General features: G+C 39.5%; 1 protein-coding gene across 4 annotated transcripts in view; it reads right to left on the reverse strand.

Moving 5' to 3' along the window:
- Positions 1-15,086, reverse strand: part of tspan4a (tetraspanin 4a) — a 158,992-nt gene that overhangs the window by 11,905 nt on the left and 132,001 nt on the right. For all 4 annotated transcript variants that reach the window (XM_063471624.1, XM_063471625.1, XM_063471612.1 and 1 more), the window contains 2 exons: positions 8,707-8,808; positions 6,541-6,672 (listed from right to left, as the gene is read on the reverse strand). In XM_063471624.1, coding sequence (XP_063327694.1) covers positions 6,541-6,672; positions 8,707-8,808 — 234 coding nt within the window. The remainder of the gene's footprint in view (positions 1-6,540; positions 6,673-8,706; positions 8,809-15,086) is intronic.

Below are 15,086 nucleotides of genomic sequence, written 5' to 3' on the forward strand. Positions count from 1 at the left end.
AACCTTCTTACTGTAAGACAACAGTGCTAACCTCCAACATTTGATAAATCATAAACCAATAAATATAAATGTAATCTTTCTTAATATAATGACTATATTCTGTAGAATGATAACAAAACATTTATCTGACCATTTAGTGGGAAATCAGGAGCATTCTGTGCATTCTGGCTGGCTAATATCCATCAGCACATTCATCTAAAAATTGTGGAAATTTAACGTTTTACAGTTTGAAAAAGTTCAGAAAATGCTGGTTTGAAAAGCAATCATTTTGAGCAGCTCTTATAAGTACTTTCAAGGAATAAAAGGTTTAGATCAGAATATCAAAATTATACTCCTGAACATGCAACAACTAGCTTTAGATACAAAATAAAGTCACCTCACAAGCTTTGAAATGTTCAAGAGATTCACAGCACTTGTTCTACAGCAAGAGTGGGTAATTCATTTCCTCAAGGGGCCACATGAGAAACTGGGACTGTTGCGGAGGGTCACACAAAGAAGCTTAAAGGAGACAAAATTAATACTGAGCAGGACTGAGCTCAGCCCTCCACAATAGTCCCAGTTTCTCGTGTGGCCCCTTGGGAAAATTAATTGCCCACCTCTGATCTCGAACCATGCAATCTGTGGCTGTTACTGCAGGCAGCATCTGGCACCCTTGATATGATTTCTGAAACGGCCCATTTGCTATTTTGTTGCAATAACTTAATAACATCAGACGCCGAACGGAACAGAAATCGTTGCCATTACTGTTCATCGCCTTCACTCCTAATGATGTTGTATGACTGGCTTAGTGCTGCTGGACTGCAGGAGTCTCGGTGTGTGAGGTGACCGTAACGCTCTCTGTCCTTAATGATGACGATCAACTTCAAATCTTATTTTTATCTCCTCCATATAGGATGATAATGATCAGATGCTGCAGTTGGCACACCTGTTGTCTGCTGGGAGTTGCGTCTCTCTTTTCTTCTTTTTCATTAAACATAATAGCTTCATTACGCTTAAAGGCTCACATCTTATACAGCCACTGAGACACTTTGCCAGTGCCAATTATTCCATTTATATTATTTGACATTTTCTTCCCATTAAAAGCTACTGAACCCTTTCTTTTGCAAAGAGCGGGTGCAACAATCACATTTGATGGATATTCCAGAGAACATCGTGTCCACCGTGGAACAGTCAGACCAAAGTTAGGATTTTCTAAACATGGAGATGAAACGTAAAGAAAACAGTGGGTAGGAAAAACTTGAAAGCACTAGAAAGCGATGCCTGTTAATGCAGAAAGATTCAGTGGCAGCACCTGCTGTACTAACAGCAGGAAGATTCAAGGCAGCCAGGCTGCAGGAGAAGGGCAGAGATCAGAGATGTTCTACAGAACAGAACAGGCACAGCGGTAGGCAGGTGAAGTTAAGTAACTAGCTTTGGGCATGTGTTAAGGCTGGCCTATTTATCACTCACCATCAATAATTAAATGCACAGTTTAGAAAAATTATGTAATCATATAAACCAGTGTGTTTCAAGTGTGGGGTGCTATACAGTGATCAAACATTTAAACCAATTTAAACCGCTGACAGGCTGATCAACAATGTAATGTTCTGCTTGGGTGGTGGCATGAATGTGGATTTTACTTTGACGTACACCACTTCATAAATATTGCAGACCCCACCCTTCAGCAGGCCAGTGCACCCCGGCACACCACAAAAACATCTTGAAGATTGCAATAGAGAAGCCGGTGCACTGACCCTTCCAGTCAAACAAGATCCTCTGTAACACGTCTGATCCACAGAAGTATATGCTGAAAACTGCAGGATCCAGGAGATCTGCTGCTAATGATCTACATATTACTGAGCAGCTGGTTTTAACACTGAGGTCGATGGGCGTACATATATAGAAATTCATGCTGTTTACTAAAGTCTAGCCATAATTGTTTTAATCTGTGCAATCCAAAGATCAATTTGGGTTACCAAAGGTTACTAAAAGATTAGAGCATGTGTGAGAGGCTAATAATAAAGGCTAACTGTAGGGGACAATTTGATGCATCATCCGCCAATAGGAACTCATTAGTCATCAAGATGTAGCCCGCTGAAAGACTACAATTTTGAAAATGGGGTCCTGAATGAGTAACGGCAGTAATTCAATAAAAAACAGTTTGGAATGAGAGACAATTCTGAAAATGAGTGCGCGGTTGTTCAGGGATGAAATTTCTTTAATATAGGTGCACGACTGTTATGTATGTATGTATGTAAAAGAAAAGAGGCCAGCTGCTCTCGCCAATTCATTAAACCTCCAGATTGATTTAATGATTGAAGTGCTGAGGCTAACTGCGTTCAAGAACTGTGTTCATGGCAAATCTAACGGAAGAATATCAAGAGAAGAGGTAGCTGCTTCAGTTCAGAATAATTATGTTGCAATGACACTGCAGTAATGTAATGATACTGTAGTAAAACGTTCAGTGGAGCACAGTTTTACAGGGTGATGAACAGGCCACAAGTAGGTGGGTTTGAATGAATGTGCTATTAATACCGGCTGTCCCTCCATATTATCACAGCATACTCAATTACCTCTCCAGAAACAACATCCAGTCTTGCTAAATCATGTGAAGCTTTGCAAACTGTCCAGACAATAACACGTGTTCCATTTTTATTCAGACAAACCTGCAAAAATGATGTATACTATATATACTACTACTACTATTTACCACTGCAATCCCACAGCTTCCTCACCTTTCTCACTGGTGCACAGACAAGCATCTGTTTATCGCAGTTCTGGCCTTTTGAACCTTTTGGCTCTTTAAAATCCTTTTGGTGTGCGATTTTGCAGCAGCCGAAGTGCAAAATAACACTAAATAACACTGACTTTTACCAACTTTTGCCACACAATGCAGCTGTGTCTCTGAAAACAGAATTAGGAGAAATCCTCACAGTCGCAAGCAAAAAAAGCTGGATCTCTGAAGATGAAAGAAAACCCTGCTTTTTGAATGCTTCCAGAGATACATGAATCTACTGAAAATTCCCCTTTGATATCAGGCAAAGACAGCCTTATGAAGCCAGCAGTAAAATACATTGACTTTTTCATTAAACCTTTCTTATCTTTATTACCTGCTTTTGTTCAGGACGCTACTGGCGTGCTTAACAAGCTCAAACAACTGGAAAACACTCACACACATACAGACAATTTCAAAACCATGCACATTAAGTAATTGTACACAATTATAGATCATGTGCAGGGCCCAGCAGCACTCGGCTACTTTTTTGGTGGTTGCCATAATCCCATGAGAATTAGGAGTGATGGATGTTTATCTGAGGTAAGCACATTATTTTTCAAAGCAACAATAGACCTAATCTTAAGCTATCTTTAGATAACAGCAAGGAGAGAATACCATCTTTGTACACATCTGTATTTAGAGTTTTCATTCTAAGTGGCTGGAGGAAAATGCCTCTTACGGTCAGTTCCATGGAAAATTTGTGCCCAGGACAAGCACTTTGAGACTAAATCTGAGGAAATGGTGTCACTTTTTCAGCAACGTGGGTACAGAAATAACAGAAACTAACCTTACTACAAAGAAATATTCCCAAACCAAAAGAGAGAAAGTTAGAAATTGGCACAAAGTGGGGGTATGATTGAGAGAGATGATGTATTGATCCAGATCTTACCTGGCCCACCAGTTTTAGCAGGTCTTTGACTCTACAAGATAAACAGCTACACAGCTCTCATGATTGGGTCTAACACCTAGGGGAGGGGTCCTACAAGTGCAATCAATGCAGTCGTTGCACAGACAGATCTCGATCTGGCACAGATGAAGATCTGTTGTTTTCTCAAAAGGAGTTTACTATTAATCATTTCAGTTACTGCAAAACCTCATCGATCATCTATAGGCTAGAATGTCCCAGCTGCAAAGTTGTTTACACGGGAAAAAAATGAGACATTTACAGGAGAGCAGAGCACAAACACTCCACATGCACGGGCAATATTAATTAGCCCATGGCTAGACACTACCTGGACCTCTATATTAGTAACCCATCTATACTGTAGGCCTTTGGAATGGATTACATCATTGTTTCCATACAAAGATGTGACACATAAAGGAGACTTAACCAAAAGGAAGCTTTCTGATTTTATAAATTACAGGCCTGGGTTAAATGACGACTTAAATTTTACTGTTTTATTCAATCTTATTTGAATCTTATTCAATTTTAAATAGTTAGATTGACTAAGATTCAAGTTACATTCATGCTATTATAGCAGTATAATACAATTATACTAGTCATTTGCATTCGTATTCTTCTGAGCTTCAACACCTGGCTTAGGTTTTTAAGTTTGCCATTGGTGAAATCCCCCCCAAAAAGGAACTGTTTCCATGAAATCTGTTTAACTCCCTGATGAATGCCTGTATGCTGAAATGGAGAGGAGCTTTTTCAATCTGAATTAAACATGGCCAAGCCGTGAGAGTAAAAGTACTTTGAATGTTATTTAAAGATGAGAGTACCTTGAGGTGCTTTGATTTTTAAGCTAAATTGCACTGCTGGCTTTAACCTGGCCAGAATGTAAGATCCCGATAAAAGAAATGCATCTGAAATGCAGTTATTCTGTTTCATGCTTCTTTTCTTCTAATATACTGAAATCCACAAGGAAAACAAAAACTCTCTGTACGGTCCAGCTGCTAAGAATTAAAAATATGACACTAATAATACATTAGAAAAACATTAGTAGCACCAGCAGTCAAGTCCTTCTGGAGAGAGGTGATTAATTCAATAACCACTATAATGAATACAAAAATCTCCCAGGCCTCCTGTTTACTTGGTGAGGTGCTGGGCTGCTGAGGTTTAAAGGCTTCTCTTTTTTTAACTGCAAAATGACTGTTGACAATTTGTGAGTCAAACTGTTTTGAAGCAGATGAATTAGATGTTGATTGTGGTCCTGAATTGATTTCCGATTCGAGATCAAGCAAAGAATTGCCCGTTAACATCACAAATTACAATTACTTACCAAGTACTTGGTATGCTTGGATAATCAAGCGTAGGTAAGATTCCTGATTGGATGCAAAAGCAGCTTTATATGGGTTGAACTTTTAGACATTTTAGTAAATGTGAGCTCAGATGCATCATGAATGAGGCTTATTATGCTTGTCCTTATTTTCTGTCACATATACTATATATGGGGGATGCTCAACTCTCGGTTCCAGACAATTCTGTCTAGTCTTGACTCTGTATGTCGGTGAGCACAGAAGCCTGTTGTTCAAACCTTCTGTTTGGGAGGGGCAGCCAATTAGAAAACAGCCACTTTTAAGGTTGAGTGAGAGAAGCTAAAGTAGTTTGTTTCAGAGAGCAAATGAACCGAACCTTAGTATGAGGTCATTAATGATTATTTAGAACAATGAATCATGTAAATATAATCTAGTAGAGTCATTTTGTCTGAAATCAACCAAGCCTTCTGCTCGACAATCGCCGATTTGGATAACAATTTTACAGCAGAACATTTGAACATTTATGATGGTAGCTGTGAAATTTTAGTTTCATATATCAAATATTTTCAGGATATATTTGGTTTGAAAAATGTCCGTCAACCCTATTTTTTTTCTCCACACGTTGAAATCTAAGGTAATGTTTGAACATGAATATATCAAGCCTGACATTTTCATTGGTCTTTCTTACCATCAAAATGAATCAGAATCTGTAATTTGGAAGAGATGCATGAAAAAAAAGTACTGGCTAGGTAAAATGTGAAGAAAAAGGCCTGCACAGTCCTGCAAAGACTCAATTTTGAGCACACACTATAAAAAAAACCCCTGCAAATTCGGCATGGTGTATTACAAAATACTGTAAAATAAAGCATGTAGAATCCTTTTTAATGTGAAATTCACAGTCACATAGATGAAGAAAAAGTCGTTTTCAGTCAGCGTCCATGTTGGATTGAACGAATATGACAAGTTGTGCCACAAAAACAAAAGTATCAGTAGACTGTTCGGTCCAAATAGAGGAAAGCACTGGAGGTACTCTTATTATAACTAAGAAAATTACACATTACATATGCTTAATAACGTTTTGATGTTAAGACTATTACCAAAGTAGGATATTGACTAGATATTTACCTGAATCAGCGAACTGTGACACGTTATGGCTCCTCTGAGTTAAGCAAAACCTCTATCATTAATACCATCTCCATCATTATCTAACAGTAGGCTGCAATGCTCTCAAGTTTTCCAATTTTCAAGTTTACAACACTACATTTAATACGTCTTAAATTTTTTAAATTTTTCTCACGTGCAGTTGTGTTTATGATTTTGCAGGTGATTAAAATGATACGTGGCTGCGCTGACTCTTTACACACCAAATATGGCTTCTGCCTCAGCCCCCTTCACAGGTATTCACTGCCCTTCTGCACCCCGCTGCTACAAGGTGTGATTAGACAACTGCTGTTTGAGGATGGGTTTAGCAAACTAAATATATCCTCTGCAAAAATAAAATTGTGGAAAAAAACACCACAAAAGAAGGAATATCAGTAGCACAATTTGAAGTTGTTGTATACTTGGGTTTATATGTCTGAACTCACCGCTGTCCACCATGTTCCCGGGTTGTCCAGGCCACAGTTGTCGCTGTACTCCAGGCAGCAGGAGTCTGGCACGCGGCTGGCATTGTAAACCTCAAACCAGTCTGTGTGGTTGGTCACTCCACAGCAACGAAACTGCGCCGGGAGAAAAAAAACAATGAGCCTTCAGAGTCTGACCTTTTGTTATCATCACACTGAAATCCTAATTCACGGGCAAGAAATATACATCCTCCAGTGATGGGCGCGAAAGCTGTTTACCTCGCACGAATTAAGATTCCTTGGGTAAAATAACTGATATGTGCTGAGCATATAAAACACCTCATCCTCCTGATATTGAGCTGCAGCCGTCTCAAAGCCTTAAAATAACTTTCTAACTCGCCCCGCTTTTCTTTTAAATAAATATTTCCCCGCTTTGAGATTGGTATAGATTTTTTTATATAAGGCATCGTGGCTTTCACCACAATTCATTTCATCAGTGTAGTTGAAAAGATTAAATGCCTCTGAAAGAGATATTTTTTTTCATCTGGTGGACTTAAATTCCACAGGGGAATAATGCTGTCCGAGCTGCGTGGGCAAGTTGGGGATTTTGTGTTAATCTAAAACTTACTCACTTCCTTAAACAATGGAAGCACTAACGTGAGGAACTACAGAATTCAAATCACCGGAGAGAGCTGGGAAATAAAGATGTAAACTTCGGTCAGAACACACAGTCAGAATATTCAGATGTTATCACCTTGGAAAGTTAACGACCAAATGTGCGCAGCCAGTACAGATTTATTATACCTAGGATTCATTTAGTGCCTTTTGGAGCTTTTTCCTGCTCCGTCTAAGGTAGATCTGCATCTACATGCATGCATACATAGCTCCATAGGTGGCCATTAATAATATTCAGGGTGAACTTTGCTCCAGGGACATCTGCTGCATTATCCATTCAGTGAGTCAGCATATATGTAAGAGGCTTGGGAGGGAGTGACAGAATGAGAGCTGCCGTATAATGATCTTCATCTCAGCCAGACTCTGTGGAGACCCATACATACACACAGCGGCACTGATCTGACAAGGGTGTGTGTGTGGGGGGAAACGCACGTTCACGCTCGTGCTCTAGCATTTTCAGGCAGCGGTTCATTCAGGCAGGTTCTTCTTATGGCATGATCCGGCGTGCAGGAAGAAAATCAACTGTGCACATTTACACCTACACGTATAAACACACCTGGATTTGCATACAGTATTTGCATAGCAATAGATTTCTTTGTCATCATTTATGTCTTATCAGTCACCATACACACACACATACACAGGTAAACACGCACTAGACACACGTATACACACCAACACAGAGCAGAGCCAAACAACCAGCATGTACCGCACATTTACTAATGGAACAAAACTACAAGCCATAACACAGGATCTGTGATGTAAAAAAACGAAGGTCCAAAGAGCCCCGAAGTCTGCGATCTATCATTTGATGTCTCCCAAACGCATTTTCTAACAGCAGCATCCGTCCTCTGCAATCCTTAATTCCAAATCTGTGTTTTTCACATTGTGTTTTCTTTGCAGAGAAATATAGGGGGAAAAACATATATATATAAATATTGCAACAGGAAAATGCACATCAAAGTGAGAGCTGGAGACAAAGATTACCTCCGAGAGTCTATGATGTTTGCATTAATCTCTCTGAAAACATTTTACCAGAGCATTTAAACCAGGAACGCTTTAAGTGTTTATTACTGTCAGTAGAGTCATTTCAAGACATGTCTTCTGGTGCCATTTCTCAGATTAGTGGTGTTTCTTTTATTAGCCAACTTATAAATGTCCAGATCCTATTAACGGCTAAAAGGATTGCAGTATTTTATTCGTATATTACCCTGAAAGGGGAAATGTAAAACGAAATGGCGTTTCTGCATTTCACTATTCACTTATAATTTAACGTGATGCCAGTGGCACAAAAACCCCCAAAACAAAACAAGAAAAAGAAACAGTGAAAGTCTGCCAATAACAAAGATAAGTACTATAACAATGAATAATGCAGTCAAAATGTCACAGATTCAAGCTTGTGTTGTTGTATTTACTATTATCGGCACAGTTATATTATTTCTTTTAAAGCAGTTAAATCTGAAACGGATGCATCCCAAAGCATCGCCTACTCCCTCCGGTGATCTCACAACTTACATCAGTTTGTACTATCATCCAGGCGTTGGTCAAACCCACGTTGCCCTCTGTGCCAAAGAGCTGCAGTCCCTTCTTCAGATCTCTTTGGGCGTAGTGGTCAATCTGAGAACACAGGACGGGAAACGCGGTTATTTAAGGCAGGACAACAGGACAATTTACTTTAACAAAACTACTTTTTGCTACTGTGTGGGTGAGATGTTATAAAGGACATCTTCTCTATACATTTCAGAGCAGCTCGTTTCCATTTTCATCAGCGGAGGACAAATGTGATTTAAACTCAAGTGGCAACAAATAACCACAGACTCTCAGTTCTCATTTGGGAAAAGCACAATCTGTCAGGAGTGAACCAGAACAGAGTCATTGTGTTTTTGATACCATATATTTTGATTTTGACTTGACGAAAGACAGTACTGAAAGTTTTTTTTTATGAATATATATTGTTCTATTGTTTATCGCAGGTTTTCTATAATTAAACATACTTAAAATAGAGAAGAGAAGAAATTGCTTCGTTCTTTCATCAATGCACGAATGTGTCTTTGTCCCACTTATAAAGGCAACAAGTATAGTAAAATAACACAGCTATAATTAGCAATCCACCTACATACATACCAGGGCTCGCAAAATTTCAAAATCCCTGGTAGCCCTTCGGGCAGGGACTCTTCAGTTTTTGGTAGCCCAAAATAAATTTAAGTAGCCCGAATAAAAAGGAGAGCAATTTTTTATGTTTTGTTTCCTGTTTTGTTTCCGTTACAATATTATACTTTAATGTATAATATTGTAACGGAAACAAAACAATCAAAAAATTGTTGAAACACAAATTACAACATTGTATAAAAATTACAATCATCAACTCAAGTACTTGGTTCTAATTGAACAGAAATTTCTATGAACTTGTAAGAACTGTGTACGACAGGAATCAGTCTGTGTCAGATCCTGAATTTGAAATTTCCACTGAAGTCACGGGTAAGAGGCAAGTGGAACCAAGATCTAGGCCAGGGGTGGCCAACTCCAGGCCTCGAGAGCCGGTGTCCTGCAGGTTTTAGATGTATCTTTGATCCATCACAGCTGATTTAAATGGCTAAATTACCTCCTCAACATTTCTTGAAGTTCTCCAGAGGCCTGGTAATGAACTAACCATTTGTTTCAGGTGTGTTGACCCAGGGTGATATCTAAAACCTGCAGGACACCAGCTCTCGAGGCCTGGAGTTGGCCACCCCTAATCTAGGCCATTTGCTTTTTGAAGTTTGCAAAGACTCCTAAATTTTGCCAGTGGTAGTTCACTCTTTGCAACATAGTACGCTGTTCTAAACAGATTTTTCAGGTTTATTTTTAGTATGTTATTTGCAATTGGTGTTTGTTCTGGGAAAGATATTGCAGACTGAGCAGTAATGCATTTCTTGCATTTCTCATGGGTTCTAATGGGGCCTTTCTTAAAATTACTGGTCCCAGTAACAAAGGACTCAGAAATCGAGGGAAAACCAACAACACACCCGGCAGAACATTATGTTATTTACACGGGTGCACATAAGTGGTCCGCATGTGCGCATTAGCTGTCAAAATAAAAACGCGCACCAGATAAGAAGTTGCAACGCGCGTTTGCGTCCATATAAAAGGCACTGTTTTTGTCCGCTAGAGTGGGATTTTCACGGCACATTCTGCACCAAATCTCTGTGCGTTCATCATTTGTTTGAAGCCAGCTCACCTCCTGCAACCACTTTTCCGAGAATACGCGCTTCTTTTGTGGTTCGGACTCCTTCTGACATTTCTTTGGAGGTGGAGGAACACCAAAGTAATTTCTTAAAGGAGCTTCTTCGACATCTTTAGGAGTTCTAAACAAATGTCTGTCCTCCTCCAGAAAATCTTATGTACGCAAACGCGCGTTGCAACTTCTTATCTGATGCGCGTCTTTTATTTTGACAGCGAATGCGCACCTGCGGACCACTTATGTGCATCCCTGGCTATTTAGCTTGTCATATTGCAGCCACTGAAATTCTTTTGTCCATGAAACCATAAAGCTGCACTTTCTTTTTGCCTTATAGTCTGATTTGTCATAAATTTTCCGTTTTGTGGTAAGCTTTTCTTTGGCTGTCACTTCTTCACCCTGACCTGTCTTATTTGGCTCAGCAGAACTAAAATATATATCCTGCTGCTTTTACACACGCACTCACATAACGCTCAGCGATTCTCTGCGCGATCAACTTCTCACATGTTTAAGCTTGCTGCGGGAGAGTTCACTCATGTTTGCATAGTAAGCTAACGATTGATAAGACGATGTCAGAGGAATTGGTGCGCAAATTATCGTCACTCACCAATCAGTACTGTCACTCTCTATACACAGTTCGCGCGATTGCAAAGTGAAAGCAAAAAACAAGAGCAAATTCAAATGCGATTTCAATATGTCACATATTGACAGTGGCTCACCGATGCCAATGACATAATTACCCAGCTACATTTCCGAAAAAATGCAAAAGCATTGACATATTTTTCCTTCCTATGATAGCCCGACGGGCAGGGCAGAGATAGATTTTGGTAGCCCGACTGGGAAAATCGCTAGCCCCGGGACGTCGGGCTAGCGATTTTGCGAGCCCTGCATACATGCATACATACATACATACTGAAACCTTACAGCACGGAAATCCTCAGTTCATCCTCAGCTACTGCGTATGTGAGTGGTGTGGTAAAATTACACATAAGGCGTCCTTTGGTATTGTAAAGTAAAACCCTTAATAAATGGGAACGATTACTGGTGTGAAGTGATGCATTTTAACCTAAACCGCAATGTTTTTCCAAACCAAACACCAGACCTAAACTTAATCAGCTGATTAAAGCTACTTAGATTTAGGTTTAGATTCTCAAACAAGATAAGAATCATTGTTTTCTAGGTGATAAACCTGCAACTATCACTCCTACAACCTAATGTGGACTTAAAAAGGTCTACAAAATGGGATTATTATCTTATCAACCAATATTTCCATGGTTGTACCTTCTGGCATCAGTGCCAACAAACACCTTGGAGTGAGAAAAAAAAGGTAATATTTAATAGGATGAAAACACATTGTCTAAAACTGCTGACTGGTACTGACTGGGGGGTTATTGAATGTAAAGAAAAAGCTGTACTGTTTTAAAGAGTTTCATTTGAAGGCAAAAAGAGTGCTGTGCTCACAAGTTAAACTTAAACATCTGCCTACGATGTAGCCTACAAAAGTGGTCAACAGTACGCCGCAGCTTATGAATGACTGACTCTTCACTGATGACCACAGGTTACGTTATGAGCCAAGACGGCTACCATCTGCGAAGGATTCAGTCGTATTTTCCTTGTCCCAACCTGCCACACCTGCGTAACTCGTGCCTTTTGCTTTCTGTATGACAGTTTGAAGTAGAAAGTAGGAGGTTAATTTGGTTAATTTTCTACATGGATCACCCCTGTTGTATTTTGGTATGCTTGCTTTGTTTCTTTGTTTTTTCATGAGCCCCTAGACTGGCAAAAAAGTTAGATTTAGGCACTAAAAAGTACTTGTTTAATTTTAAGAAATCATTGTGATTTAGCTTCAAATTTGTCACAACATTAACTATTCGTGAAAAAAATTGTCACGACAACCATCCATCCGTCATCTTAAACGATGGTGCCAGCAGGCTAAGCAGGATATTCCAGAAGTCGTTCTCCACAGCAATACTTTCTGAGGCATTCCCAGGCCAGATGAGGCATATAATCATCTGGCCTGGAGGGAGGCACATCCAAAGGGAGACTCTAGCACTTCACCTGAACTGGCTCCTTTCGACATGGATGAGCAGCACCTCGACTCTGAGGTCTCTCCGGATGTGCTTATCAGCCTATCTCTAAGGCTAAGCCGAGTCACACTAGAGAATAATTTGCTCAAGATTTTTTTTTTGGTGAGCATCAGACCGTTGATGACTGATAAATCAAGAGCTTTGTCTCTTAGCTTAGCTCCATTTTTAGTCTGCATCAGTCTCTCTGTCCCAACCCAGATGGAGAACTCCACTGTTTTGCAGCAGAGAAAAACATTGGCATGCTACTGCAAGTGAGAACCACCAAACTAATGCTGTAACTTCATTATTTTTGATATGAGAGGACAGCTGGTGCACATCTCTAAGACACCAGTGGCTGGAGTTTCTGAGACCGCTGGAATGATCCCACTTGTTTTCTAGTCTTGTTTGTTCACTATATTGATTGGACTGGTTAAAGTGGTTAAACTGCTGCATGGTTAAAGGAAAAACATGATAGGAAATTATAGTTTATGGAAGACCGGTGTTGGTAGTTGCATGCTTTGAAGGAATATCACCACTAAACATCGTTTGGATGAACTTTGAGCACTGAGCTGCTGCAGTCAGATCCTCACTCTCAGGCTATATTCCACACTACAGTCTTTTCACATGATATTAAAAGTGATAAACTGTGGTCAGCAGTGAGAGGACTAGATTGGATTTTGGACGGCAGACCACTGAGCCGATGTTCGGTAAACAGGCTCCACGCGGGTTTAGTTTAGAAGGTCTGGCTTAGCAGAGTGAACCTAAACAAACAAGATAAAAACCCTGAACAAAATCAGCTTTTGCAGTGAGCTTTGAATCAAGAGAAAACAAACTGGGGGCGTGAACACAGTCACAGAGGTAAACATGATTAAATACCCTCAAGCCTTTGAAGTTCATAAAATCTAAAGAAAAAAAGAGAGCATGTGCGCTATACACACAGCAGGCAAACAAAAACTCCAAAGCCGCTCAGCCTTATTTACACATTTAGATGGTGGACCCCATCAAACATCAATCACATTGATCTCCACTGACCTCGCGCTTTCCTACACAGTAGCCTTTTAGCATCTGCTGTGCTCCAGACACATAACCCTTACATCAAGCCTGACTCAAAGCACTCAGATACTCAGTTAACACGGCCTTCATTTGACCAAACGACATTTAAATGCTCAATGTGCTTTGCTCCATAGCTCTTCTGGCTTTCTGCATGTTATTATATCAAATATGAGAACATTTTACTCTCTCCAGTTTGACATTTCCACGAGAAGAAAGTTATTTTAAATTGATGGCAAATAGATAAGGTCCATACTTCAGTCTTTTAACGCTGTGCCTTCATACAGCTGCGTTTAATGGCTGGTTTTCTCCTTAAATACTGTCTGAAACAAATTTAATAAAGCTGAATGTCATCATAGTCAAATGCAGATCCTATATTCGAGGATTAATTAAAGGTCATTAATGCCTCCTTGGCTGATGACTGTGTGAAGCTGTTTTATCAGACTAGTGGCTGTGGGGGGAAAAATGTGCCACTACCGGAGCAATGAACCATGTGTTTTGCTTATAATCTCGTCAGTGTCGTTTACAGTCACGCCTAACATCGACACAGATGCTATTTTCAGAATGTAGTAAAACACAAAGAGGCTAATGTTCTGGCCAAAAAATAAATAAATCAGCTCAAAGTGAAAGGACACTGTGCATAAACAGTAAAACATGGTTAATGGTGACAGCTTAATATATTCCTTCAAAGCAACAACAGCGAAATTTTGCTCAGTAAATCTGTCACACACAGCTTTGTGTGGGGGTGGTGAGTATATACCAAATCCCTGAGTGCCAACAAGATACTTTACCAAAAATAATTACTTTCATTTTTTTTTTAAATTAATTTATTTTTTAATATTATTTTCAAGTGAGCGCTGCACTCACAAATAGTCCCAGCTGTTTCTTGGTATGATCTTTTGGACCCCTTAACACATAACCATTATCTGTTACCATCTTTTTTGTTTTTTGGAGTCTGCATTATGTTGTGTGGCAGAACTTAACTGGAAACGTTTGGTTTCACAACATGCGTTTTCTGTTTGGCCTCTCTCATTCAGCCAGCATTCGATGTGTCCTCATCAGACAAGTGAACTTTACTGCTGACCTCTCATACAAGTGGAAATCTCAGAAAAAGAGAACAGCAAACCAACAGAGAAAAACAGTAAACCTTTACATTTAACATTTTACCCCTGCAGAGCACAATGCTCACACACAGGATGCCCTAGTTCTGAGAAGTAGTAACAAAAGACCTCAAAAAGACACTACCAGAAAGGAACTGCTCCTTCTAACTCAATAAGCTAAGAATTGCTCTGAAAGTACAAAAGTATTAAAAGCGAAACAGGGACACTAGGAAGGAGAAAATCTGACAACAATCTGACAAACCTAAAGGCCTGAATTATTGTTGTCAATAATTAATTAATAATTCTGTTTCTAGGCCTCCTGATTTATTCTACTTTATCATTTATTTGGAAAGGACAGAGAAACGCCTGTTTAACTTAGTTCAAATGAATCAAATTTCTTCCTTTATTTTTTGCCCTGCTTTGGTCTCCTCCAACCTCTATGTAACGTGAGTGTTTTAAGGC

Source organism: Pelmatolapia mariae, linkage group LG1 (genome assembly GCF_036321145.2).
Source record: "Pelmatolapia mariae isolate MD_Pm_ZW linkage group LG1, Pm_UMD_F_2, whole genome shotgun sequence".
NCBI lineage: Eukaryota > Metazoa > Chordata > Actinopteri > Cichliformes > Cichlidae > Pelmatolapia > Pelmatolapia mariae.